The sequence below is a fragment of the Zonotrichia albicollis genome, chromosome 7 (assembly GCF_047830755.1).
Source record: "Zonotrichia albicollis isolate bZonAlb1 chromosome 7, bZonAlb1.hap1, whole genome shotgun sequence".
Lineage (NCBI taxonomy): Eukaryota > Metazoa > Chordata > Aves > Passeriformes > Passerellidae > Zonotrichia > Zonotrichia albicollis.
Window position 1 is genome coordinate 21,624,747 of NC_133825.1, and position 27,076 is coordinate 21,651,822.

Here is a 27,076-nt window from a genome sequence, read left to right on the forward strand (position 1 = left end):
GCTGGCTTCATTCACTAGCTTGGCATCTCTTTCCCCTTATGTTTTTAATATCATGAGTAGGGTTTTTTTAAAGTCGACAATAAGTTAATGTTTAATGGTTTGCCGAGTACAGTTCTGGGTGTTTACATGTTCTGCAACCAGCCAAATTTGTAGAGCAAATTAAAAGTCTGTAAGACCAGGATAGGTGAATTACAGGTATCTGTTGCTCAGAAGTTATTGCCTCATTGTGTCCTGCATGCCCCCCAAAATAAACGGTTTCAATTATGTTTTCACTTTCCCCAGCAATATTAGCACCTCTCGGCACTGCCAGCCAGGGCCATCGCTCCTCAGTCTGTCTGTTACAGCTTTGTGCACATGCACTTCCTGGGAATGTGCAACCTTGCGTGACACCACGGTCCCAGGCTTTGCAGGGTAACCTATTAAACCCTCTGGCACTGCACCAGGTGCTCTGGAGAAGCATGGGAGAAGGAAAGGTGGGGATTATGGTGTTGTCAATGCTTTTTTATACTAATGAGATGGATGGGTGTGACCCTTTCTTCCACTGAGCAAAATATAAATAGTGAGAGTTTTCCACTCCCTGACGCTGAGTGAGCCATTCCCCACTCCTTGCTGCAGTGACACCAAGGGGAGAGCAGGGCAGCTCAGAGATGCCCCCTGCCCCAGACATGTACCCTCAATCTGGATATTACCCACTCCACACGATGCAGTGGGTTCCTTCTCCACATTGCCAAGGTGTCCCTGGCGATATGAACAGAGGTGGTCGATGTCCCTGTGCTGTGGCTGAATCCACCAGGAAAGGGCAAAGTGAGTCCCCTCATCCCACCTCGTGCAGGGCAGACAGCAGCCATGGCAAGCTGGCAGAGCTGGACCTAAGGAAACAAAATTAGATTTTTAGAAAAGGGCAATGTGTCTTGTATTGTCAATGTTAAAATTCCCACTGCTAGGACTGGGAACAGGATTGGGCCCAGGCTGCTTCCCCAGTCTTTCCCAGGCTCATGAAGATTTAAAATTCTAGATTTTAAATGGTAGTTTATTTCTGGCTGACCTGTTTGGCTTGAACTGTTACATGTTTTCAGCTTATTTTTATGCTCCTGTGTTAGTACACAAACCTAACCAAGAACAAGAACAACACTGTTCAGCCTCCACTGGCTGCACAGGCTGAACTCCCTCAAAACCATGGCAATCTCTCTGTCCAGCTCCTCTTGGACCATGTGAATTCCTTAAGGGGAGTGAAGGGATGAAGGCCAGGGCTCATGGGCACATCCCTCCTCAGCAATGTCCCCTGCAGATCTGACACCTCACAAACCTCTGTGGGGTGACAGGGATGAACCGTGAATGGTGTGGGGCATGTTGGTCAAAGAAACCCCTCACACACACATTTGGATCAGCTCATGTCACTGGATGTCAGTGGCAAACTCTGTGACATTCCTCTGTGTTAATTTTTTCCCTTTCCCTGCTATTAGAAGGAGATTTTATCTTCCCTTCCCACACCCTTCCCATCACCCCATGCCTGTTTCACTAAAACCTGCCTTTCGGGTCAGCGTGCTGGTAAGAGATTAATTTTACACTGCAAGGAACACCAAGCAGAGTATTTCAGCTTTGACATATGAGATGTCTGTTACCATACTGCAGTTTTTCTAAATTAAATATTAGGAAAAATTAAACCCAATTGTGGTCTGTGTTCCTATGGAAAATATTTCTCTTCCAAACAGTTCCTCCATGCTAAATGACTTAACTAACTGAAAACACAATAAATATGCAGCAAGTTAAAAATCTATATTATTCAGGTTTTAAGGCTTATAACTAAAAGTGGTTTAATGTTTCATGCCTAATAATAGATTACTCCTATCACATTTCTAACCTTTATTTCTACCAGCTTTGAAGTCCAGCCATATAAAGGCTGTTTGTAGAACCACACGAAAGTTAAAGCAAATATTACTCAGAGTGATTCATATGAACAAGAATTTGCAATGAAGGCAGAGGGTTTTTTGTGTCTGTATCAAAGGAAATGAAATGTTTGCAATATTTTCAGTTGATAAATGCATTAAAACATTTTAGTTGTGTAGTATGAACATTGCTGACATAAACAGACTTTGACCTGAAACAGATTGTATTAAGCTCTGTGGGAGAGGCAGCATTAAAAGAAATAAAAATAAAATTAAATAAAAAATAGACATTCCTAGATTTCAGAATCTGCCACAAGGTCACCGCAGTCCTTAATTAGCTGAATACATTAAGAGAAGGCTGGAACACAGATTCTGTAAAGAGAGCAAATGTATGTTTAATCCTCTGTTCTTTGCTTACAGATTACCCTTTCAGAACGAGTAACCTTATTTTCTTTTTAAATATCTATTTACCTTTTTGAGCTTTGCATAGCAAAGCAGGGTTTCTTTTTTTTATTTCCTTCCCACTGTTGCAAAAGAAATTAATTTGTTGCTAGTTGCTATGCATTGGCAGGATTTCTGCATAAAGAATGTAAGCCATCTATCTTTGTATTCAAGATATAGTTAATCTGGCAGTTAAAATACTTTGGAAACATTTTGATGACTTATCTGGAAAAGTAGCTTTGCATTTTCAAAGAAAACTCAGAACTGTATTGCAAGAGGAAGATAAAAGATATATGAAGTGTTTGTTCCAAGCGATACTGTTCATTTAAAGATCAGAATGTAACCCCACCCAAGCAATTATTGTGGAAAAACAAGACAAAAATCCTTATACAGCTTTCTGACACGGTCTTTATTTGGGAAACAAAATAACTATATTACAGTTATAGCCTAATGGATTGCAAGCTGTTTTATTAGAGTCAGCTGAATCCTGTTTAGCATAAAAAAGAACTCTGTTTGCTATCAAGAACACATTTACATTAATATGACTTTGACAAAGTAAAATAAAATCGCATTAAGATGATGTAAGTAGATAAGACAATGAAATCTCTGTGAGATAGTTTTGGCACACCAATTAGAGTCAAGTCCCTACAGGAAAGAAACATATTTTTATACCAAGTATCCATGTGTTTTTAAGTCGTAGAGTGGCCAGAATTAATCCCATGCTTAAAATACTTCCAGCCAGGGAAAAGAGAAAGTTTATTATTATTATTTTTATTTTTCCCTTGAAAGGTAAAATTTCTGATAAACGACATTTTTATTTGCAATAATACAAACAAGTTTTGTTCTCTGCACTAGCCTGTAATCATCCTGATTATTGCAAGGGACTTTCCAATATAGAGCAGCTGAAAACAAGGTTTTGGATTACATGGTAATTTAGGAATGCATGAAAAGCCAAGCAGTCACCATAATAGAGCACTGCACAAACTTCATGGCTTTTACAGCAAAACATAACATATGTTTTGTGATTCATTTGAATGATTTTTCAAGTTTTTTGGTCAAAAAATATGTCGAGCTCTACTATTGGTCCTATATTTAGGGAATCTTACTCTTGAAAAACGACAACGACACCACCCCCCCACTTTGATGTTTCTCCTTTTAGTTTGGTCATTAAAGCTCGGCAGTGATGGATGGTGATAATGCTGTGGGGTTTATGAGTAATCAGGCCCTGGCAGCCACAATATTTCTTTTGTAGTGAAACTTTAATATTCCTTTGGCCGTGCATAAACTTTTTCTGCTTTTGGAATTATGCTGCATAAGCTACCCACTAGGCATTACAAAACAGATATTGCTGGTGTTTTATTTAACACCTGACAGGGTGAAGCTTCCCCCCAGGACAAGAGCTGGGCTGTAGCAGCCCTTCTGTGGTCAGGGCAGGGCTATATTCACAGGGGGAGCCCCTGCAACGGGAGAGGAATTTTTGGCTGTGTCCCAGTCAGGGCACCCAAGACACCCCTACTCTCCTCCTCCCCTTTCACATATTTTTAGTGAACTTGCTGCAGCAAACACCAGGTGTCTCCACTTAGCTGGGCTACAGCTTAAAAAGGGGGCCTGCCACCAAAAAAAAAAAAAAATTAGGGCTGTTCTTTCCATGGCTTCTATTGTGCTTGTTGCAATGCTGCATGCGAGGATGAGGACGTACAGACACGACATATTCATATTTTATTTTGTCACTCAAGACACCTCTGTCAGGCAAGGCAGGACTTTCCAGAGTTTGAAATAATCCAAATTCAATCACTTTAAAGCTGCTACAATATGCAAGTCCTGGCAGCCGTTTTAAATTAATGGAACATCAGATGTGCTCTGATCCTCTCAATTTCCTTAGGCAAGGGAAATTCTGCTGCGGTGGTAGCGGGAGGGGAAATATAGGGCTATCAGTAAAATAAATGTCAGCTTTTGTCTGCTGATAGAAAAATGCATACAGCAAAAAAAGATACAGTATTTATTGCTCTGTAATTAAAATCTATTTCTATATGTGGTAAGGTTTATCTTAGTGGTTTGGACAAGTGAACTCTGTGCAGTCTGATCCACAGGAATGGACATTAAATAAAGCCAAAATACAAACCTGTTTTTTATTTGGCATTTTACAAACACAGCTCAGTATTTTGCTTGCATGTAGATATTTATTTATTGTGCCTGCTCATGTGCTTATTAATAAAAATATTAAAATTTCCATCTTGGAAGGACAGATTGGATTTTTGTAAGAGCTGGGGGAAGGAAGGGGGGGTAAGGAGGGGGAGAGGAAGAGAGAGAAAATCTGAAAAAACTCGATAGCAAGATGCCAGCCTATGGTTTGGAGTTTACTTAGAAAGTGTAAACATTCATTGGGTTTGTCAAAAGGTTTGCAGAATTGAGAACCTTTTGATCAAACCTGGGCTGTGTTTTGAGGATACTTGCCCTGAAATGTGGTTTTCAATATGCAATTCAGTAGCTTTTGCTTTTGAAATACAAACAAGCCCAAAAATTCAAATTAAGGCTCTGAACCCTGCATAAAAGCACAGGCTTTTATGGTGCATGGTTTCTGCTGATCTGTAGGGCTAATCAGCCAGGCCTATGTCCTGGCTACAAGGGCCCACATTTCATAAAGTCTTTTTCCTGAAACAAAAATACAATACAAGCTGTCAGAGTTAAACTGAGGACAAGGTATTTCTTTAATTCAGATTTTTCAGTTATTTGATTTATATGAGGAGAACCTGGCTTCTTCCATGCTAAGTGGGACTCACATTGCCAGACAGTATGCTTAAAAGTTATTTTTAAAAATGCTGGGGTTTGAAAGCTCTTAAATCCTTTGATGTAAATGAAAATAAAATCATAGTCTGGAACCTAACAGAGACTTTTAATCTTGATCTTAAAAGCATGAATCATACTACAGCATAGAGTAAAACTATTTTCTGTCCTCTGCACTCACCTTCTCTACACATACTGATATTTGATATTTATAGGTGGCAATTAGAGGTACTCTCAGGTAGTCCCAGTGCCTCCTGCCAAGCTCTGTATGCAGTTCCTGCCTTGCAGTCTATGGCTGAGATTTCTACAGCCTCGCTGCTTTTCTCATTTCAATGTGACATTTCAAGGAAGTCTGATTAAAACAAAGCAAAGTAGAAGCAAAATGTCTCAAATTCCAGGTGAGTAATGTTGTGGCAACAAAATGTACACCAATTACTGTCTCAGAGTAGGAAAACTAGTGGCAAGGCAGAGATGCTGCAATAAAATTACCAAAAATCTCTGAGAGCCACTGTGGAAAACCCAGCCACTGTTTTCTGGCAGATGTGGGGCAGAGCACCAGTCCAGCCCCAGCCCATCTCCAAAAGCTGCTCTGCTGGGTCTCAGAAGTGCAGCCAGCACACAGATGCCAGGTTTCAAATACTGGATGAAGAAAGGCCAGCTGAAATATGGGTTTTAATCAGATTTTCATGTTGTAAAATTTCAGCTTGATGCTAAATGGAGAGCATCCTATCCCAGATCTGCCAGCAGAGGCTTTCCCTCTGCCTGCCTAGAGCACAGGTTAGTGTCTGCCAGGATGCTCCCTCAGCATGGACACCAAGCAGGGACACAGGCACTGAACCCCAGGGTGTCCTTCAGTGCTCCCACACAAATACAGCAGTGAACTTGGCTGAGGATGCTCTCCTCAGCCCAAAGGGCTCCCTGAGATCTCCTGCCAAGCCCAGTGCCTGGCATCTGCAAGGGTGCAGCAGCAGGGCTGATGGCAGCCACAAACCTCAGTCCTTCATCCCAGTGGTCATCCCAAGGGAGAGCTATGGGAGGTGGGACACAGCCTGGCTGTGCCCCTGCTGGCAAGCAGACACGTGCTGTGGTGGCAAGGGGTACCACGGCCTTGAGGGGTGCCATGGATGTTACCACATCAGGCTTCTATTCTCCAAGATCCTGCCATGGTTTTTGTCCCAGAAAAGGTGGGGATCAGCAAGAAATGAATTCCAGATTTATTTACTTTCTACAGTCTTGTCCTGGTGAGTCTGAAGGCAATGCAGGATGCTTCCCACAGTTACACCCACCATCAAATCATGACAGCAGAAACAAGCAAGATAGAAGTTCATCCTACCTTTATGACCCAGGCATTGAATCCCCATGTCTGAATCTTTCTGTATTTGAAATTATCCATTGCCTTCATTGTGTTTTGAGGTAAAGAATTTGAAGATTTGTCCCTAAATAAAAAGTACCAAATTAATATAACAGCATGGTGGAGTTTCCATTTAACTGCACGCAACAGTCAAGATATTCAGACTTATGGCTCCCACTGCAATTGTAATTCAGTTTCCTTACTCATACATAATGCTTTTATCTACTCTGAATGAGGTTATTTTTAGTTCCTTAACAAGCCTATATAATTCAGCTGTCACAGCTTCCATAAGAACAATACCTTGGAATTTCCTGCCTTTAATTTGGACTAACTTCTGTCTATAAGCATCACATTAGCAATGTTTCCAACTTGTGTGGTGACTATGAAATCAATCATTACATACATTCACACTACATATATATTTATAATGTTTGACTACCATTGGCAGAGGTAACATCTCAAAGTAATGTTAGGATCTCCTCTGGATAAATGCAACAGCCCCAGCTGGGCTGCCTCCCCTCTGTTCCAGCCTTTGCAGCTGGGCTGTTGCCTGTGAAGAGAATTCTCCTGCCCATGCAGGAGGAGGCACTAGATATGAACCTGCCTCAAGTCCTTCCCTACCTTTTCTGCCCTGAGGACTTCTCCTGTTGCCTGACCACAGGAATATGATGTCCTCAGGACAGAGATGCCTCTGTCACCCACAACAGGACCTCAGAAGTGCTGCAGAAGGGCACTGGGGGAGCTCACCAGACACCCCATCGCTCCAAGCTGTGCCCAGCCCACAAGGGGAGATTGCTACGGCCGCCTCCATTCCGTGACAAAAGCAGGCAGGACGTTCAGCAGCTGAGCACTGAGGCTTCCCAATTAGCCATCCTGGTGTGTGCTGACAGATGGCTGGTTCTATTTTTGCCTCCCTTACTCCAGGCCCATTCATTCAGTGCACTCCTTTTGATTACACAGACCCATGTGCTGAAAACCTCATCGCCTTTCTCCTGAGCATGTCAGCTGGTCTGACAGGAGATGTTATCTTTCTCTAAACCACCACTCTTGATCTTCACCATTTATTTTGTGTCACAGAAGAACAAGTCCAGTTTGACTGTGCTCACACTTGGCAGTTGCTGTGAGCTTCAGACCAACAGCTGTTCATAGAAGTGCAAATTTTATCTCTCCCTTGCCCCAGGGCCACCCCTCCTACAGACCAGCAAGCCAAGCTGGTGAGGAAGGGCATCAGGAGGCAACAAAAGGCAAGAAAGATTTTGCCCAAGATCCAATAAACATCCCTGTCTAGGTTTTCTCCCACAAAAGCACAGGTCCCCAGAGTTCAATATTCAGCAAGGCCAAAACATGCATAGGCAGAGCAACCCAAGAGTTACAGGTTATTATATCGCTTCTCAACTGGCTCCACATTTTCTTCTCATCCCAATAGTTTTCTAAACCTTTGCCTGTATTTTCAAACTAAGAATGTCCTAACTCATGGAATAAAGAGAACCAGGGTTCAAAAACAAGACCAACATAAGGCTGGCGTAGGTTAACTCCAGCATAGCTCTGGGGGACCAAGCTGTGCTCTGTGGGAAAGAGTGGTGGGAGCCCAGCTGAGGGACTCAGGGCTACCTGAGCAGAGCCAGCACCACACACAGCCATTTCTGGAAGGATCTCAGCTGGAACCCTAAGTTGTTATGCTGCTTAGGAGAACAGCTCTCACATATGTATCTCCTGCTCACTTGTGATCAATGGTCTCATGAAAAAACAGCATCAATAATGAATAAGTAGCAAAAGATGTGCTCTACCTTTCCAGCCCTGGCCATTAACAAAGACTGTCAGATGGTCCAAAATTACTTCACCTTAGTCATGTTGATTTTTACCAGCTGGGAATCTGGCCCAGGTTTCCTCTGGCTCCTCAGGGAAATAAACCATATAGTATCATGGCTGAGCTGACAACACAGGTAGACCACAATTTCCACAAAATGTGGCTGGAGAGAGGATAAGGCTGTTTGCATTGACCAGATGGCACAAGCACAGTTTAGCAAGTGAGGAAAAATCATCCAGCCACAGAGGGCTGCTGCTGGCTTGGTTGGGGCTCTGGCACCAACTCCCTGCACGAACCCCAGCTTTCTAGAGAGTCTGTGAGAAGATGCAGTCCAAGGTGGAGCAGGCAGTGCCAGTGACACAGTGAATGCATATGTTCCCAGGAATACTGAGGGGCAGCCTGGCACTCTGGCAGGGGCTGGAAGCTGCACAGCACATGCAGCCACAGCTATCATTAGAGTTTTGCTGCTTTGGCACATCTTCCTAATTTACTTAATTTCTATTTATGCCATTCTGTTTCTGTTTTGAGCCTTTATCAGATGCTGGCATGTTTTGTGCAGAGCCAAACTTTGAAAGAAGCAATTTTTAAGGGGAGGATAAAAATTGTCAGAGCACTGGGAAGGGCCATTCCCTAGAGAGGGGTGACCACTCTAACTGCAATAAGGCAACTAGACCAGTCCCTAGGAGTAGGCCAGTGCTATCATACTGCCTGGAAATGCAGATCTCTGAGGATTTGTGGAATGTACTTAGAGAGTCTGTGAAACTTAACGGGGGAAAAACCAACCTTGCTGACAGCAGTTTTCCACACCTGAGTCTAAACCTGCACTGGAAAATGGAAGGAAAGGTCTGCAAAGCAAGAGAGGTCAAAACATGCAGCATAAGCATGTTACAGCTCTGTTTCTGAGGTAGCCAGTAATTGTGTCCAATTTATGAGTACTTCTGAAATAAACCACTTCATTACTGCAGTCATTCTGCAAAGCACAGGCAGGGGTGGGGGGAACACTCTCTTTTCCTTGCCTCCACCTGTGACCCAGTGATGTGCTTGGAGGGTGCACAGAGGGAGCTCCTGAGAAGCAGCTTCCAGGGAAGAGTTACACACAGCGCCGTGCCCGAGCAGCGCGGGTCAGCAGTGGTGGTGTATAACTCTGAGAGATCCAGTACAAGTAGCAGATGAGAAGAACACAGCTGTTGATGCTGACATGTTGCTGGCCTTATGGAATGATGATAAACAGCTGGAAATGCACACGATGCACTGGGGAATAGGGATCTAGAGAAGAATTTCAGGCTCACTGGAACATCACAAAGGAAAGGGCAATCAGCTGAGGATGCTGAATTCTTCCTTTACAAATAATCTGTAGATCCTTTCACTGCTTCTTACTGCAATGGGTACCAGTCCCCTGGCTTTTGGAATATACTCATGGCAGGGCTGCAGGCTTCCAGGCTGACACTGTTTCTCTTAGTGAATGATGCAGAATAGATCCACAGATCTTCCTTCTTGGAGGAGCTTGCTTTCTTTCTTCCCCAAACAATTACATGGTGAGTGAGTGTTCTGCCCAGCAGCCTAAGGCTTCAGACCACACTGCTCCCTACACATTCCAAGGCCAGGTGGGCACTGAGAGCTGTGGGATATCACTTCAAGTAATTTCCCAGTGGGACCAGCTACTGAAGGACTGAAAGCCTTTCTAGAGCTACCTTAAAACTGGAGAGCTTGTTTCTGTATTTCCATGGCGCCGGTGTTGTACTCTGCCATCAGCTTTAATTGTTGCTGCTCTGAAGAAAGCCTTTGTTCAGTACAATTGCCTACTCCACAGTGACATCATCCAAGGCTGTGTAAAAAAAGCACAGCCTGGAGTAGTCAGCCATGTGATGATGTATAAATAGCACTGACAGAACAATATTATAAACTCTATTGGTACAGCTGAGATAAAGCTCGCAAGTTGCTGATTCATCTAAGATACTGGCTTGAGGGGTGGCATGAGGTTCAGCTACAATAAATGTTCTCAGCTAAAGGCATATTACTTCACCATGAATCAGCTGTTCAGATCTTTCATTCCTTTCAGAAAAGCACCTGTCTCTTCCTGCTTTGGTCCTCCATTACTGAATACATGAATTATAGCGCCCGATTTTATTTCTACTTCCTTTATGCTGAAATATGCCACAATCAGAGAGTTCTCTAAGGTTTTATATACACACAGGAAAAGCAAAGCATTCCTAAAACTGCTTGCTGAGTGCTTGTATTTCAATAAACCTGGAAATACTGAACCATACTTCCAACATACCCTGAGTAGGTAATGACTAAGTCCTTTTATGGCTTTCAGTAAGATCCATGAAAGGTCACCTACATGTCCATGTACAATGTGGTTTTAAAATGGACAAAGTGAAACCTCACACCTTCATGCTGGATCTCCATGGACCGTGGGTGACAGAAACGAGCTCTACCAAATGTGATTACTTTGCAGTTTGGCACCCATGATTGCACTTACAGGTAACTTACTGAATTTCTGTTTGCCAGAAACTCAAGTCCATCCTGTGTTCCTGCACAGCACAATCCTACACCGTGATCATCACCCACATGAGCACCAACTACATAGACATCCTGCCCCATTGGAGCAGCTTGCTCAGTACAGGCAGAGCACTTCATCTGCTGCCCCAGTCTCACTTGCATCAGAGCTGCTCATTCAGGACCATTAAAATGAGCAAGGCTTATACAATTACAGAACTTTATATTAATTTTTAAAACTTGCAGATGTTGCAATCTGTACATATGGGAATAGTGCCAAATGTTATGATGACAGAAAAGAGTTTTATTGGCCAGGGTTTAAAAGTGAGGAAGCAGGAAAAGAAAAATCTCACCCTACCACTATCAAGGCACTGCATGTATCTGGTTTTGCACACAGCTTCTGGTTAGCAGCTCTGCCTTTCTGATAGTGAGTTAATCAGCTAATGTTTTTATAAGCACAAAACCAATAAAATGGTGTGGGGGAAAATGACAATAAAAATCCCTTATTTGCTTTAGATGTGCTTTTATATCTACTAAATCCTTCTTGCTCTGCCCAGAGAAGACATTTCTGCATTGAGTTTCAAACAGCAATGCCAGCATATGATCCTACATACCTGCTGCTTGTGTCAACATCCTTTTCCAGGGCGTGCATCCTTTGGGATGCTGCTGTGCAGCAGCTCAGAGAATGTGCAGCTCTTGGGTTATTTTGGCTGAGGCTGCTGGAGGATCAACAGGCTGAGGTGCTTTGCAGAGAGCACTGAAGTGACGCTCAGTGATCTGCATAAGCAACATATGTTTTATATAATCAACATCCCCTTTGCATTCCAATTGCATGTCAGTACTGGTAGAGCCCACTGATGCAAAAGATCAGCTCCAGCTTTGAAGCTTGGGACAATAACAAAATAACCTGCTATTTGTTTATGTTAGTAATAAAATCTACCATCAACTACTATTTGATTAGGGCCTCAATGAGAAGCCTGGCCAAAGGAAACCTCCTCAGTGAGCAGGAGATGAAGGAAGTGGATGGGTTGACTGTGGGTTTTCTAAATCTAGTCCAAGAAGTTGATGGTTATGCTTTAAGTTTTCAATTATTTTAGACCCCAGCTTTCCAAAAGACTGCTTGGAGGACTAAGAGAGATTGTAGCATTCACTTTGTGCCTGGATACAAGCTTTGAGAGATGGTGCAGAGCCAAACACAATTACAGTTTTCCTGAATCCATCAGAAGCAGCCAAGGAGCAAGGGCACTTGCAGTGCCTCAGCACAGCAGTCTCTCCCAGTTGCTGGCTTCCCCAGGCATCCCTCCCTGCCTCTACTCCTTCTCCAGCATGGTCAGCTGTGTGGGTTATCCTGTGCCTTGGGGCTGGGGGGATGTGTGCCCTTGTACTGCACTAGGAAGCCATCTGGGGGACTGCAGCTGCATGTGCACAATCACCAGACAGTTCTGAACTGACATTTGTGCCACTGCAACTGTAGGCACGGTACACGGGAAGAGATCAAAGGTACTTTTTGCACACGATCAGTTCTTATGCGTTAAGGTTACATTTCTGAGGTAGAAAAAAGCTGGTTTATAGAGCACACCTAAGCAGGCAATTCCAACTCCTGGCATCTCTTCCCCAGTATCTCCACCCTGGTGAGCATGGGAAGGTAGTGTTGCCTCACCCAGCCACAGATTTTTCCACAGATCATTCCAGTAACACCATAGACTCAGGTGTAAGACTTCCAAAATAGCAGCCCAATTCATTCCCATGCCCAGTTCAATGGAACCTTTCTGATTATTTTCACAGCATTCTGCAAGGGCTGTTTCTTTTCCTGCTGCATGAAACAGAAAATCTCCTAATGTGTTCCTGAAATGCCTTGAGAAGTTAATGTGACCTATTCTCTATCATCAAGAGAATGATACTGGAACGAAAGAAAGTGCTTTTTTTTCCCTCCAGGTTTCTTAATATTCAGTCCTCATATGGCATAAGGGAGTAAACTCTCAATTACACGAAGGCAAATACCAAGAAATCTGTCAAAGCCAATAGAGTTATTCTGGACACCTGAATAATTTCTCCCTTGGTATGATTCAGTCTCCAAAATCCACTCTGAATATCCTTAATAACTGTTTGCTATTCACCTACATTTTCAGCTCTCTTATAATTCTAACATTTTTCCATGTTTCACAAATAGCCCGAGTCAGTTTTTTTCAGATGATGCTGTTTCCCCAACTTGGCTTCCCTATGAATAACCTCCATCATCACTATGCTACTTTTGCTTGAATGTTTCATTTTTAACAATAAACATCTATCCCAGATGCCTTATTTTCAGCTTCATTAAACGTTTTACTGGTTCATCCTGAGTCATGTCAATATTTACCTTGGACAGGGCTCCGTATCCTTTCATTTCTAAGACCAGAATTCTCCAGACAAGCTTATTGTTCCTGGCTTGACTTCTACAAGTCACAGCTTAAAACTTTTTTGATGTATTAAACAAGATGCAAATTCACCCAGCCATTCTCTTTGCTGTGTGCTGCCAGCTATGCCTATTCCAAACATCTCTGAGCTGATTCACTTCAACTTCTGTGTACACACAGGCCCCAAACCTGCACTCAGTCACTGTGAGGTAATTTCAAAGCCATTTAAAAGCAGCAATTAGCAGTAGAGAAAGCAGCAACCAGACATCAACCTTTTGGGCACAGAACCACAACAGACCATTTCCAGTGACCTTTTGCATTGTAGAAAAAGGTGTCAGGAAACAGAAGGGGTTGCCAGGCCCTGCAAGGCAGTGTTGGCTTTCACTGTACAAACCTGGATGTTCTCCTGGGAGATGGGACTGAGATTCCTCACTCCAGATCTCCGTCCTGCTCCTGAGGAGCAGGGCTGACTTGTGCTGAGCCATGCAAGGCACACCTGAGGCATCCCAGCATGGTCAATCCCAAGCAGCCCTGAGCTGCTGCCCACAGCCATCCACAGCCAGGCTGCTCCTCACTGCTGTCAGAGCTCTGAGGAGAACTTCAGGGAAGTTCTTTATTTACAAGATCACAGGGAGAAAAAGTTTGATAAGTGGAATTTTCTTGATAATTTTCTGGATCTTTACACTGAGTTTACTTCAGGTCCTGTTTCAAAGCAGTAGCATAAAAAAGGTAGTTTGGGGTTCAATAAATTTCTATTTTAGATCCACATTCTGCCCTGGAATATAACATTTTGAATTTTATATTGGATATAAAAAAGTAAAGGTGTCAAGCTAGGAAAGTGCTTTGAAAATAACAAAGGACTTTATGTGGGATTGTTTGAGGTAATTTTTTATGTTGTTCCTGACTGTATTTAAAATATCTCCTTTCAGTTTGAAATGTCTTTGTCACTCACTGAAATCAGCAGTGCAGACTGGCAGGGCAGTTGGGCATGCACCACAAAGGGATATACATGGAAAAAAGCACTCAGAGGTTTGGACACCTCCAAAGTGAGTATTATACCTGTGCCATCAACCCACATTTGTCAAGAGGTGTCAACATGGCCTAGAGAGGCAGTGAGGCACATTCTTGTGAGAGGGGAGGCAATTTCACATCTTACCAACCTCCCTGAGCTAGGTACTCCTAGAAGGAGGTCAAGGAGATGTCTTTAGATGTTACTCCAGGTGTGCAACAGTTTTCATCAGAAATCCAGGATATGAGCTGAGTTCACAGTGCAACCATGTCAGTGACAGCAGATACATGGGGCTAGTTTAGAAATCCCTTGCCTGGGTGCTTTGGCAATAGCAGCACAAGTAAATAATTGCTGCAGCCAGCCCACATGCTGCTGCCAACATCCCAGAAAGAGCATGTCCACACAGGAAAATGAAGGTAATATTTCTGTGCACCCATGAGCCCACTCCAGCTCACACACTGCTCCCCTGTGCTGTGACCCAAAGGGTTGTACTGCTGACAGGACAGCTGAGGGTTTATTTGGTTTGGAAAGAATTTGCTCAGCTCTAAAGAAGAGGTGATCATTTTCCTCTTTTGGTCTAAGCTAAAATCAGAGAGATGAGCTTGAAACAGGGCTATTCAAATTCCCTTCTCTGACCTATGTTCCCTGCACATTCACTCCAGTGAGAAAAAAGCAGCTTGAAGGACCACTGTCTCTCACAAACACATGGAGCTAGAAGATAAAAGGGAATGGTTGAATACTAGATTAAATGCAAGTTTCATGTTAATGATCACTTACAGAGACCTAATAAATGTTTCTGTGCAAGGTATTGTCAGAGGTTTTGCTCTGCCATTTTTTGTTTTGCACCTGTATTTAGGAGCTTTTTCCCCTTAGAGGATAATATTCAGGTTTTAAAATTTATTTTAATCTCCCACTACATTTATCTGTCACTCTTTGAAAGAGCTTCTTTTTTTAATAAAGTGTCTTTTTTTCTTTTTCATGTGCTGCTATATCAGAATGGAGTATTTAGAATAAGCCCTTTCCACAGCAGTGCTGCACAGGATGGGATGACATGTAGGAAGGCAGCTTTTTTATAGCATATGATCTCTTTTGACCCAAACAACTATTCAGAGTTTTAGAGGTATTGTATTTACCCTGGCTGGGGACTGACAAAGGGTCTTCACTGCAAATCTCTCTGCTTCATTTCCAGAGCAAAGAACCCACAAGGGACAGAGGTTTTTCTGATGGACCCCCTGCAAAAGCTCTCAAGGTGGGAGTTTATTTGGGTTTTTTGTTGGTTTGGGTTTTTTTCACTCTATTGGGCCTAGGGTGCTACTTCAAAAAAAAAAAAAAATTGCTCCCTTCAGAGTAAAGGCGTTTGACAGGCTGTGCTGGGCATCATCAGGTGTCTTCTCCCAGCTCTCCATCCCACCTTCCAGCCAGAGGATACCCCAGGCAGCAAGTACCCAGCTCCACCTCCCTGCTGGGGGTGGCTGTGAGAACCCCCCTGCGAGGTGCAGCCCCAGCCTCCCACCTCTGCCTGGAACATGGACATGCTGAGTGTGCTCTTCCTTGTGACCCAACTGAAATGACCTCAGGTTACTGTGCCCTGATCAATCAAGCAGTGTGTTTGCTCCCTCTGCTTCACTCTTTGCCTCTATACCTTCAGTTACTGTTATCCTATTATCCTCCATTGTTTTATTGTTTACATCAAAATACCAGTAACTTTTTCTTGCTGCTAAATATGAGCATTTTGGTTTCTAACACACTTGAGCTTTACACATAGTATTTCACACAGGGCCCATGATTTCAGTGCTGACTGCAAGACAAAGCCATGCTATCCCACCTGTTTGAGTTCTGTTTTCGCCACAGCTCTGCGAATTTCCATTTCACTCATCTTCACTCTCCCCAGCCATCCTGCATTTGGCCATAAGATTGCTTTCCTCCTAGAAAAGAGGGGACAGTCACTCAGCCTGCAGGTCATACCTAGATTATCTTTAATCACTGTGCAGCTTTGCTGACTGCAATCTCATTTCTTCTTTCAGAATGAGGGAAAAACCCTCAATGAAAAGACAGGCAGTCTTTTCATAGATACTTCTGAATTGGTCACAGAAAAAAAGGTTAAGGGCTCAATTCTTATTACCAGTCTCTCCAGTGGAAACACAGGGGGACTCCAGTAAAATCAGTGGGACTGCAATGGTGTAGCCAAGATCCAGAGCAAGACAGAGGTCTGGAAATAGGCTACTCTGAGCATTTCTTTTTATTAGACATCTCATCTCCTGTTTTATGAGTTATTTTGAAGGTTTACTGTATTCAAGCAGGAGTTCAGATTATGAACTTTGATCGCTCATGGTTTATTCAATATTTTTAATAAAGTTTGAAAAGGTTCCCTGCCATCAAAGAATGTCCCCTTTGATAAATCAATTGAATTTGATTTTTTCTTCATGGAGAATACAAACCAGTGTACTCCTTTGCCAGTTGTTTACAGGCAGCTTCATAGCACACAATAGAACAATTATTTTCTAAGTAAAAGAGCTGTGATCAGAAATGTTAATAAACTACTCAATACTGCAGAATCTTTTGCTTCCTTAAAAAAAAAAGCCACACAATAAAGACATATCAAGCCATTTTTAATATAATCTGCATACTTTCCAAATAACATAGTCAGTGAAACAGAGTTGTCTTAAATGGCCTTCTTCACATTTACAGCTGTAACAGCTGCAGTAGCAGCTCTGTCAGGCTTGATTTTATTCAGTGTGCAGGATCAACATAAAATCTAGGCTGAAAATTAAAGGAAGTAAATGTCCCCCTGACAATCAAGAGAATGATTTTGGACCAAGAGTATTTCTGACCACAAGTCACTTTCAAAACCAACTTTGTCATTTGTGCCTGGCCTTATCCCAGTAAGAACTATCATGATTTATTACATTTTCTATAGAACCAGGAGACCATTTATTAGCCCCAAGGTATTGTATTGAGCTTCAATTATGTAATAGACATTATTCCACTGAATATCCAAAGCTTTGTAGAAAGTTTTAGTTCTGGAAAGAAATGTACAAAGTTCTCAAATGATTTCAAGGAAGATCAAACTCCCCCTTTTTTTGCTAGTTGAAAGAGGAAAGGTTCCTTCTTGATAGAAATCATGAATAATTTGAATAGATTTTTTTTCTAAAGGAAAAAACCTCCTTTTTCTTTGAAAGCCATTGATGGCTTGGGATTCAAGTAAAAAAGAATAAAAGAAGAAATAATAGTTTCTTGCTAGGATAGAACGCAATAGGTATGCTGCCAAATTAGTGAGATTTTAATTTAATTATAACTGAGGAGTGCATATGTGATTTGCCTGCTTGTGAGGAATGGGGGTCTCCCACACGTGGCAGAGGAGGGGCAGGTCCTCAGCCCTGCTAAGGCCCCCTTGGGGCTGGGTTTGCAGCTGGTGCATGATGCCCCCAGCCTGACTTTCTCTTGAGTGTTCTTCATGATTCAACAACAAACACAGACCGCTGATATCTCATCCAATCCCAGCCATCTGCATCTCCCAGGTTAACTGCCACTGAAGAACTGGTTAACTAGTTACCTGGCTGCCATAAAATAACTATTACTGGACTGCCATAAAATAACTAATAGCCAGTTATCTAGCATCACCCCCCTTCTATCATCCCTTAGAGTTTGTTTAAAAAAACCCATAGATTTTAAAAAGCACTGACACCTAAATAAAAATTGATCAGCTCCAAGCAATTTCACCCTTCACAAGCCATTTTACATGATGGAAGGCTTCAGCTCCCAGCTCTCAGAGGCTTCTCCAGCTCTCAATCATGTGTGAATTTTCCTCTGCTCTCTGTCAACAGCAAAACACAACAGATCCTGTAAACCACCAGGTGAAAGTCAGTCCAGCTGTTGCTTCTGATTTTTCTTCTTTTTAAACTAATAACAAATACCCTGCCCCACACAACGCAAATACAACACATACATGCAACAGCTGTTCTGCTTCAGAGCAGCAAAGCCAGTTACTCCAAGGTATTCTCAGGAAATAGAAAAGCAATATTCTTGAGGCTGACAGATTTCTGAAATGATCTTTAATGTATGCTCGGTTTAACTGGTATTTTAGTAAAATGACTCTTTATGCCAGCTGAGAAGAAAGTAGAAAGTAAATCAACAAGCCTTTTTTCAGATAGACTTCAGTATCTCAAAAATTCCAGTGGGAATGTGCTGCCAAGGTTGCCCCCCCTGCTCATTACAAACCCACTGCTATCACAGGGTGAGACTACAGCTGTTGCATAGGTGTGCTTGCATCTATGTTTTGCCCTCTGTGAGAGCAAGGAAAGAAGGTGATGGATAATGCATTTAACCATAAACATGCCATCCCATGGTTATTTTTGCAGTACAAATGAGCTATGTAGTGTTGAGCTGCATTTGCATGTCATTCTCCAATTCCACTCAGAGAAGCAGTTAAGCACCCTTATTTTTCACTGTAAGACAAAAGAAGCTGGATTCCTAGTTTATCTTAAAAAACGTGAACTGAAGTAAAATTGCATGTGCAAGCAGCACATTTATTGCATCAAGGGAAATAAGGCATCAAGCCAGAACCTGATCTTGTTTGCCACTATGTAAACGATGAGTAAGTCTGCTAGGGTCAGCAGAGCAGCAGAGTCACATGAGTCACAGCACAGTGCTCTTTGGAAAGATTGCTCCATGGCTAAATATACCACTACAGTCGCTTCAAGAAAAGCTCTGCGTCAACTTCGAATAAATGCTGGCGGTGACGCTGAGCTCTGGGCACTCACAGAGCCTAAAGAATGAACAGGAATTAACAAGTGGCCTTAAAAACATATTTAAGGGAATAGAAGTTTTGTCTGCACGAGAGCTGAAGGATCTGACCTTTGGTAGAGAAAATCATCATTAGTGACCTAATTTTTCTGCCACACACATTTAGCCATTCTTCAAGTGGGTCTGGGGGGAAAAAAAAAGTAGAAAAGACCACTAAACTCAACAGACCAATTTCATGCAAGTTACCATTCAACTCTGTGAAAACATGGAGATTGTTTCACTATATTTGTTACCAGGCTTGTCCCAGCAAATGATGACTTGTTCCTCTCAGGGAAATGCAATAATGAATCTATTGTTATCAGTGAGTATGGGCAGCCACACCGACAGAAGCCAACCCAACACCATGTCCCTGTAATTAAGCAAAACAGTAATTCCAATGAATACTTTTATATCTCCATCTGATACACACAGTGCTGAATCTGGAAAAATAAGAGCTCAATAAACCATAAAATAAATGCCCTTTGATCTTTTCTTTTTTCAGTGGGGCCATAATTTAGTGCTATTACAACAGTAGTTTCAAGTAACCAAAATTGCTTATCAACTGAATGTTTCAAATGCATTCTGTATCAACAAAGTCCTGAATTAGAAGAGATTTCATAATTCCTTATGAATTGCTCTCCTACCCGGTCTTTCCACTGGAAGCCTGATTAAATGAGTATTATTTCTTCTTAAGTGGTTTTACAGGTCGTTTATCTTAGATTTATGAGTATCAACCTACTTTAGAAGGTATTAGACAGCTTTAACGTTTGACACGTATTCTCTAAATCATTTACAGTGCTCTCCATTTGCACTAGACGATTGGTAATCTTCTCAATATTAGGTTTTATTGACAATGCACCATACAGAGTCCTTATTATATGGTAATGATTTAAGATAGGTGCAGGATTGGGAACTAATAAATCCAAAAGCTCATTTTTGATTGTTGACACAGAGCTGAGGAATAACGTGCATCTGTCTAAATCACTCTGTTTCTCAATACCATCACACACACGCGTGTTTAACCTGCTCAGAACACAATGTGCAAACAGACCCCAATTCTTGCTTTGAGCCCGATGGATTCATGCTTCAAACTCTGTTTTTACTCAGAGAAGACCCCCAGCAGAAGTGAGGCTCCCCATGGTGTGGCAGCCACCTTTCAGCATGTGGGAGTAGTGGGGCTGATCCCAGCTGTCCTGGCTCCTGCCCAGCTCCCCCAGCTCCTCACTGGCTGCTGCTGCCCCAGCACACCTGAGTAATGGTAAATATGCCTACTGAGATCAAGAAGCATTTTGTCTGAGTAGGGAGTTAATAAAACTGAGATCACAGGCTTAAAAATCATCCTCATAATTTATATTTGGGAGACAGTACTGAAAGCTGACATGTATAACAAAGACATACCTTCACGTAGCCCTACATAATAATAATTTCACAGAAATATTGGCATTGATAGTAACAGAATTCACTTGAATAATTGATCCCCCTACTTCAATAGAAGATCAGCCCCCATATCTATATTACTCACAGAAAATTAGAGTGGAAGATAAAAAAAATTGAAGTGAGAGGCTTTGGTAGCAAATGAACATATTTCCACTGAGTTGTACAGAATTAAAGTCTCATCTGCAACCCTGTCATCCAAAGGTATGCCTTTGAAATGCAGTCAGGAGATCTGTATCAGTCCTGCTTTTGTAGTATGTCACTGAAAATGGTTTCTGGGGCATCGGAACTGCATGATCCAGCAATTTGTTAAGTTGAAATGTGACATTTCAAAAGGATGCTGGAATGGTCTCAGAGCAAAACCAACACAAAAATCTGCATCCCTCTTTTATCTAGACAGATGACAGGTAAGAAAACTCTAATGAAAAACTGGGGTTAGTGACAAAACTGCCCTGTGACAGTTGCATACCAAAACTGCCAACGGCAGCGAAGCACAGCAAAGGGGTATCTTCCTCTCACCTTGTTCTTTCAGAAAACACCCCAAAATCCTCACTCAGGCTGGAGGCCTCTCAGGCTCTCTCTGCTGTTTACAAATGAGTCAGTAACAGAGGAAGTGCTGCTACTAAACACTGAGCCCCCCAAGCTCTAATCAATGTAAAACACCTCATTTGAAGCAAAGCATTGCTGTTACCTTGTCTTACTTTGGCGAGAACAGGCACAGATTTACTAGAAAAATAAGGAGAAAAGAAAAATAAACCAAAACCAATATCCTCCCAAATCAGGGCTCCCTAGGGCCATACACATACTTCTGCCATCATCATAAGGGAGCATGTGCAGTCTCCCCACCTACCCATTAGCAGGCAATTTTCTAACACTCTGTCAAACAGCAGAATTATCACAAGTTTCATTTTCCTTACCAGCGGAGCTAACTGCATTCTGAAATGTGCTATCTACATATTTTTAAGCTTGTTTCATTCACTCTGTTCCTAAATCAGCAAAATTTAGCAATCTTCAACAACTCCCTGCCATGAGTGAAATTTCTTTTACTACTGGAAAGGAGGGAGAAGGTCAAGAAGGCTTGGGAAAATTTGTTAGCATGATCTGTAATATAAATTTGGCAGTAAAGAAATTGAGAACATTTCTTTGGAAAACAATCAAAGGGCAAAGTTTCCTCTCAGAGCTGCGTGGTAATTCACGACTTACATGCTCCAAGGAAACTTGCTGCTCTGATGATTAGAATAGCAAACTATTTGCTGTCTGCCTGACAGACCATAGATGGTCATTTTTCCTCCATTTGTCAGTATCTTTCTGTCCAGGCAGGGCAACTTTGTGTGTCCCTTGACACACAGATGAACACTGAATGATGCATCTCTGCTCAGGAGGATTAATCCAAGTTAGATATGGCACAAAAAGAAGTGACAAACAGTAACAGGGCATAAATGCTGGCTGAGTCTTGTAGAGACTGACAGATGCTTTCTCTTACCTGGGTCTCTGCTGCTCCTGCTGTACATGAAAAGTCAGTGTCTTCCTGGTTATCCACTCTCAGGACATACAAGCCACCAACACAGCTGAGGATCTTGAAAGCCACTAAGCTGAGGAAATTTGAGCCATCGGTATCTTCTGCAGCTGGGGCTCACCAACAACACAAAAATGACAGTGAGAACTTATTGCCATTGAATAGTATGGTGGGCAGGAGCAAAGCTGAGGTCAAAAAAAGACTGGAAAAACTCCTTCCATTTCAACCCATGGGTGCATACTGTGGCTCCACAAGTTTCTAAAGCACCAGTCCATGCCAGGGGTATGCCCTTAGGATGCCCTGTTCCTATGCTCTTTGCTATGCATCTCCCACAGCCAATGCAAAAGGCAGCAGCTTGGGATACTTGGATCCTGCTCTACCCAGATAAGACATTTTATATGCTACAATCAATACAATCATAAAAATAGACAAGAAAATTGTCTTGGCTGAAATTTAAAACATGTAAGATTCAAATGTCAAGGAAATGTTGTATGAAAGATCTTCAGAAATGGCTGGAAAGAGAGAAATTAAAATTTGAGATATTCATGTAGACCGACCTCAGTGAAGGGAGACAAAATCCTGATGCCACCTTTGCAGTCACCAGAGGAACAGGCTCACCTTAAAAGTGCTGAAAACAACCTCCAGAGGCTCCCACCATGAATGACCACGCACATCAGCATCCTGAAGTGATACAGCTCCACCAGCCTTTCTCCAGGAACACACAAGTACCATGCTTATTTAGAACAACTTTTTTGGACCATTCTTCCTCACAGCCTCCTGATGTAAAGGCTACAGGTCTTTCCACTTGTTCCCTCTACCCTGTGTGAGTGGGGTGCTTGTAACAACTCACCTTTTCCTTTTCTGTTCTTTGAGACAGCTGCAGAAACATTCAAAAACACATTAAAAATAAACACAAATCCATCAGGCCTAGTGAATGAAGAATTGTGCATGAACAAACCTCCTGTTTAGTGCACCCTCTGTTGAGTCAAGGACAGCACAAGCTTTAGAGTAGCACTATTGCATTTAAAGCAGTTCACTGTGTAAAATGTCAGGTTGTTTCTACTCTGGAAATATTTTACATTCCGTTCTTTCTGCAGCATTACTAATCCCATGTCCTCTTTAAGGCTCTGCATCTGAATGGGACTCGCAATTACATGAGTCACTGCAACTATCCTTTGAAATTTTTTTTTTGCTACATGTGATCTGAATCCACAATTGCTGGAGCCCAAAGCTTGCTCTGCACACTCAAAGTGCCACAACAAAATGGGCTGAAATGCTCATTCCAAACATTCGGTTTGGAGCTGCTCGTGGCAAGCAGTGCAGTGTTTTGTCATTGCTGTCACTTCCTTGTGAAGGATGGTGGAGAAGCAGAGGGCATTTCACCTTGAACACAGCCCTCCCCAGACTGCCAGGTGACAGAATTTGGTGGTTCTCTCTTCTACACCCTTCTGGGTCAGCCCAGGACCAAACCTGTACTCCAGAGGCTTTTCAGGTAAGTATAACACGCCCACCTGGATGAATTTGTGTGAGTGGTCAGCTGGATCATGTGCTGAAGAGCCTGACTGAAACAGGCCAGTGTTGACTTTGCCCATGTTTTGTGGTCAGGTTGGCAGTGTAGGTTATTGAAGAAAATGTCTTATTCTCACTTATGAAAAACTGAATTTGAAGCCTACGCACAGTGGCTTTTCTAGGAAAACAATTTTTCTAGGAATGCCAGTTACAATTTTAGGAAAGAAACAGTGTGGCAATTTTCAAATTCAAATCAAAATTCGGTGCAAAAGAAGAGAAGAAAAGCTTGAGAAGAAAAGGTCATGATAAAATACTATAAAACAGGTAAAAAACTGTCTTCTCTTTTTGTCTCCTCTCCCATTACTTTCAAGCCAGCTTCTTACTAGAAAAGCTGCTTTCCATCTAAACTTCCATCACACTGACAGTGTAATGCAGAAAAGCACTGCCTGAAAATAGAGCTTTTCTTTCACAGAGGATAATTACTAGTTGTGCACTGTCTCATTATAAAATGCTAGTACAGACCAAGATTTTGCCATGAAGATGCTAAAAAGCATCAATATTATACCTTATATAGGAGAAACTATATTGTTTCATTTGTCCTCTGCCCCTGGAAAACCACCACTTCTCTGGAAGACAAGGTAGAACACAACATCTCTTCATTTCTACAAGATCTATCTGCTTTAAATTGAGAGCTCTGTAGGGCGGGAATCTGTTAAGAACTATGGTATGTATGTGCATTGTAAAGAACTTTGTTAGAACAACAGTGTGGCAAAAAACCCCAAAAAAACTCAAAGATAGTAATACCAAAGCCTCAAGTGTAGGTCCAAGGAATGACAGCATAATTATTTTTAGAGATGACTACAGCAGTAACTCAACATGACATGAGAGACTGGAGAAACAGCAAGCTTGATTTAAACCAATGGGAAAGCCAGGAATACAGAATGGAGACTGTTCCTAATGCACCATATTGCATCTGAACATTTTGTTCTTACCCATCTATCCAAAGCATGATGTTTTGCATTTCATATTAACATTCTGAAGACATTAAAGAATTCTTCGATTCGATGTTCATATGCTGTGTCAGAACTCTCACTCTGACTGCTTAGAGAGATGCTATGTCTACCTTTTACTCATCTTCCCTCCCTCAGGCTCCTAACCATCCTCCTTCCCACTCCCAAAATATCCCAGGGTCTGCTATTCTTTATTGGGAGCATTATTTAGTTGAGCAGAAAGTTGGTTACGAAAACGGTTTGTGGGATTTGGACTTCACTCTGGATTTCTGCACTACCTCAGCTGTTATGCATATGTACTAAGATTGACTGCTAACAAATCATCACAGTAATACTTGAGGTTCATATACTATTTTTCATCTTCAAAGCACTTGAAAATTTCCCAGAGGTTCGACAAAATCTGGGAGAGGGAGAAAAAGCTATGGGCAAAAGTCTTTGTTTAGCATTGGTCTTAATATAAACCATAGTTAGTCCCTTTCTGTTTAGCACTACAGCAGGAATGTTGCAGCCCTCAGATTTAGGTCTGAAGTGCTAAACAATGCTAAATTGCCAATAACACATTTTCACTAAAAAGTATTTTAAATACTCTTTGTCATATGGACAGCTCTCTTCAAAAGTTCTGTTCTCACCTTTGAGTTCAAAACTAGGGAAATGGTGACATTAGCATAATGTCTTGAGAGATGGATTTATGTATCAAAATAAAGGACATTCTGATTTCAGAAAGTCTTGTTAACAAAAAAAATCATATTTCATAGGAATAAAACAACAAAGAACATAACCAGGAATCAAAATTTTTTTAAAGGCAAAACTAATAATGCTTCAATAATTCCTTCATTGTTCAAAGCAGAACAGTCAGTTTTTAACAGCTGAATGGATGCTCTCACTAGTTTTCTGGCCAGCACTGGAAACAGCAATCAAGGGAACTTGGAAGTGAATCATTACAGGCCTTACTTCTCCTTATCACATACCAGGGGAAGAATTTTCCTCAGTGCACGAGACCAAGCAAAATGCTCTGTGCCTTCAACCAGTGAACCACTGGTTTGCAGGAGCTCTGTGCCCACACTGGGCACGCACTCTGCAGAGCACACCCAGGCTCCTGGTGCCCAGGCACAGCTCCTGGGTGTTGTCTTCAGCTGTGGGACCACATCCTGCTGGGCACATGGGAATGACCCTTCCAGCTGCACGCTCAGCCCTGTGCCCACCACCCTTGAAAGTCAGGCAGCATCAAATCAGATCTTTTAGGAGAACTGCTACAAGCTGTTTTCTTCTTTGGACTGGCTGAGTCAGGCTTGCAAATTTTTTTCATTTACCACCACCAAAAATGAGGATGAAATTAAACAAAATCTAACTTTCTACTTAGTGGTCAATAAATATGAAAATGCAATGAATAAAATACTCTGTTTCTCATGTATTCTACTAAACATGCAATCCAATCCAGCCTTTATGCTTCAAAGCATGACTTGTATTTCACATGCTTTCTAGGGCACAGAGTTCTGTGACACAACAAATACAGACTGCAAGTTTGAAACATAGATGTTCAACTGGTTCTTCTGAGGTCATTTATTTGTTTGGATTCCTTTTGAGCCTGAAACATTTCTATAATGTCTGACAAAATATGGAAACATTCTCAGATGAAAGGATACATGCATTCCAGAAAATAATCCACTGAAATCTAAAGAACCTCTTCTTGGAATACTTAAGTGCAAACTCTTCAGTTATGCAATTTTAATATGGTGGAAAGAAAGAAGTGCAAACTATTACATTTTTTTTAAAGCTTAGGAAGCAAATTAAAACAAAATAACATACATATTATTAATGAACAGCTACAGTGCAAGGTGCGTAATTACACGTTAATTAAATTCTCCCCTTATTATAGATACAGTGCCTCAAAATAAATGTTTTCCCTCTATGTATTTTCCTTGTAGCAACATTTCCTGAAAAAAAACCATAGGTGTAAAGCAGAAACTTTTAAGTATTTCACAACTGGGAGAATAAAACTGCACCTTTTTTTTTTTTTTAAGTTAGAATTTAGAACTGTATTCAGAAATAAACTGAACTTCAATGTGTTTTAATTACCTGCCCTTCTGTTTATAATCTTCAACTTAAGTCTAAACTAAACAACAACGCTGGCAGAACACCATAAATTTGAGGAACTGGGATGAAATACTTCAAAGTAAATGTTAACAGAACCATTTTCCTCTATACAAAAATAATTTGATTCAGGTACTGAGCCAGCCTTTGTATGTGCCATCCCCTACTGCCCAATTCCTACAAAACCCACCATCACCTTTCTTATCTGGCTATTTAGGACTTTTCAATTTTTCTCTTCATCAAGTCTAAGCTTCTTCCTGCATTTGCAGCTTTTCTTTTAAGTCTGCCTGTAAAGCAAATCAGAAGAAAGCAGAGGTTATGATGGAGCTATCTTAGGGTGCACATTGTCTTTGTGGTCTTGACACAGAGTGGAGCAGCAAGGCAGTCATTATCCTCCACACCTTCCTGTTTTGCAGACAGACCGGTGTTGCCGCCTGTCCTTAGGCGATAGCGCGTTATCACATTGCCCTTCACGATTCCGATGGATGGCACGGCTGCCATGAGCAGGAAGGGATCTGGGACAGCCATTCCTCACCTAACCTTGTCTTGGACATAGGCTAATTT

General features: G+C 41.9%; 2 protein-coding genes across 2 annotated transcripts in view; both read right to left on the bottom strand.

The window, feature by feature from the left end:
• Positions 1-17,984, bottom strand: part of ARID5B (AT-rich interaction domain 5B) — a 145,654-nt gene extending 127,670 nt beyond the window's left edge. The window contains exons 1-4 of the mRNA XM_074544601.1: positions 17,856-17,984; positions 15,996-16,095; positions 6,445-6,547; positions 694-869 (exon numbers count right to left, since the gene is read on the bottom strand). Coding sequence (XP_074400702.1) covers positions 694-869; positions 6,445-6,472 — 204 coding nt within the window. The 5' untranslated portion in view covers positions 6,473-6,547; positions 15,996-16,095; positions 17,856-17,984. The remainder of the gene's footprint in view (positions 1-693; positions 870-6,444; positions 6,548-15,995; positions 16,096-17,855) is intronic.
• A 1,122-nt stretch (positions 17,985-19,106) lies between these two features.
• CABCOCO1 (ciliary associated calcium binding coiled-coil 1) overlaps positions 19,107-27,076 on the bottom strand; it is a 57,757-nt gene continuing 49,787 nt past the window's right edge. Inside the window, exons 8-9 of the mRNA XM_074544604.1 lie at positions 21,870-26,799; positions 19,107-19,322 (exon numbers count right to left, since the gene is read on the bottom strand). Of these exons, the coding sequence (XP_074400705.1) occupies positions 26,758-26,799 (42 nt within the window). The 3' untranslated portion in view covers positions 19,107-19,322; positions 21,870-26,757. The remainder of the gene's footprint in view (positions 19,323-21,869; positions 26,800-27,076) is intronic.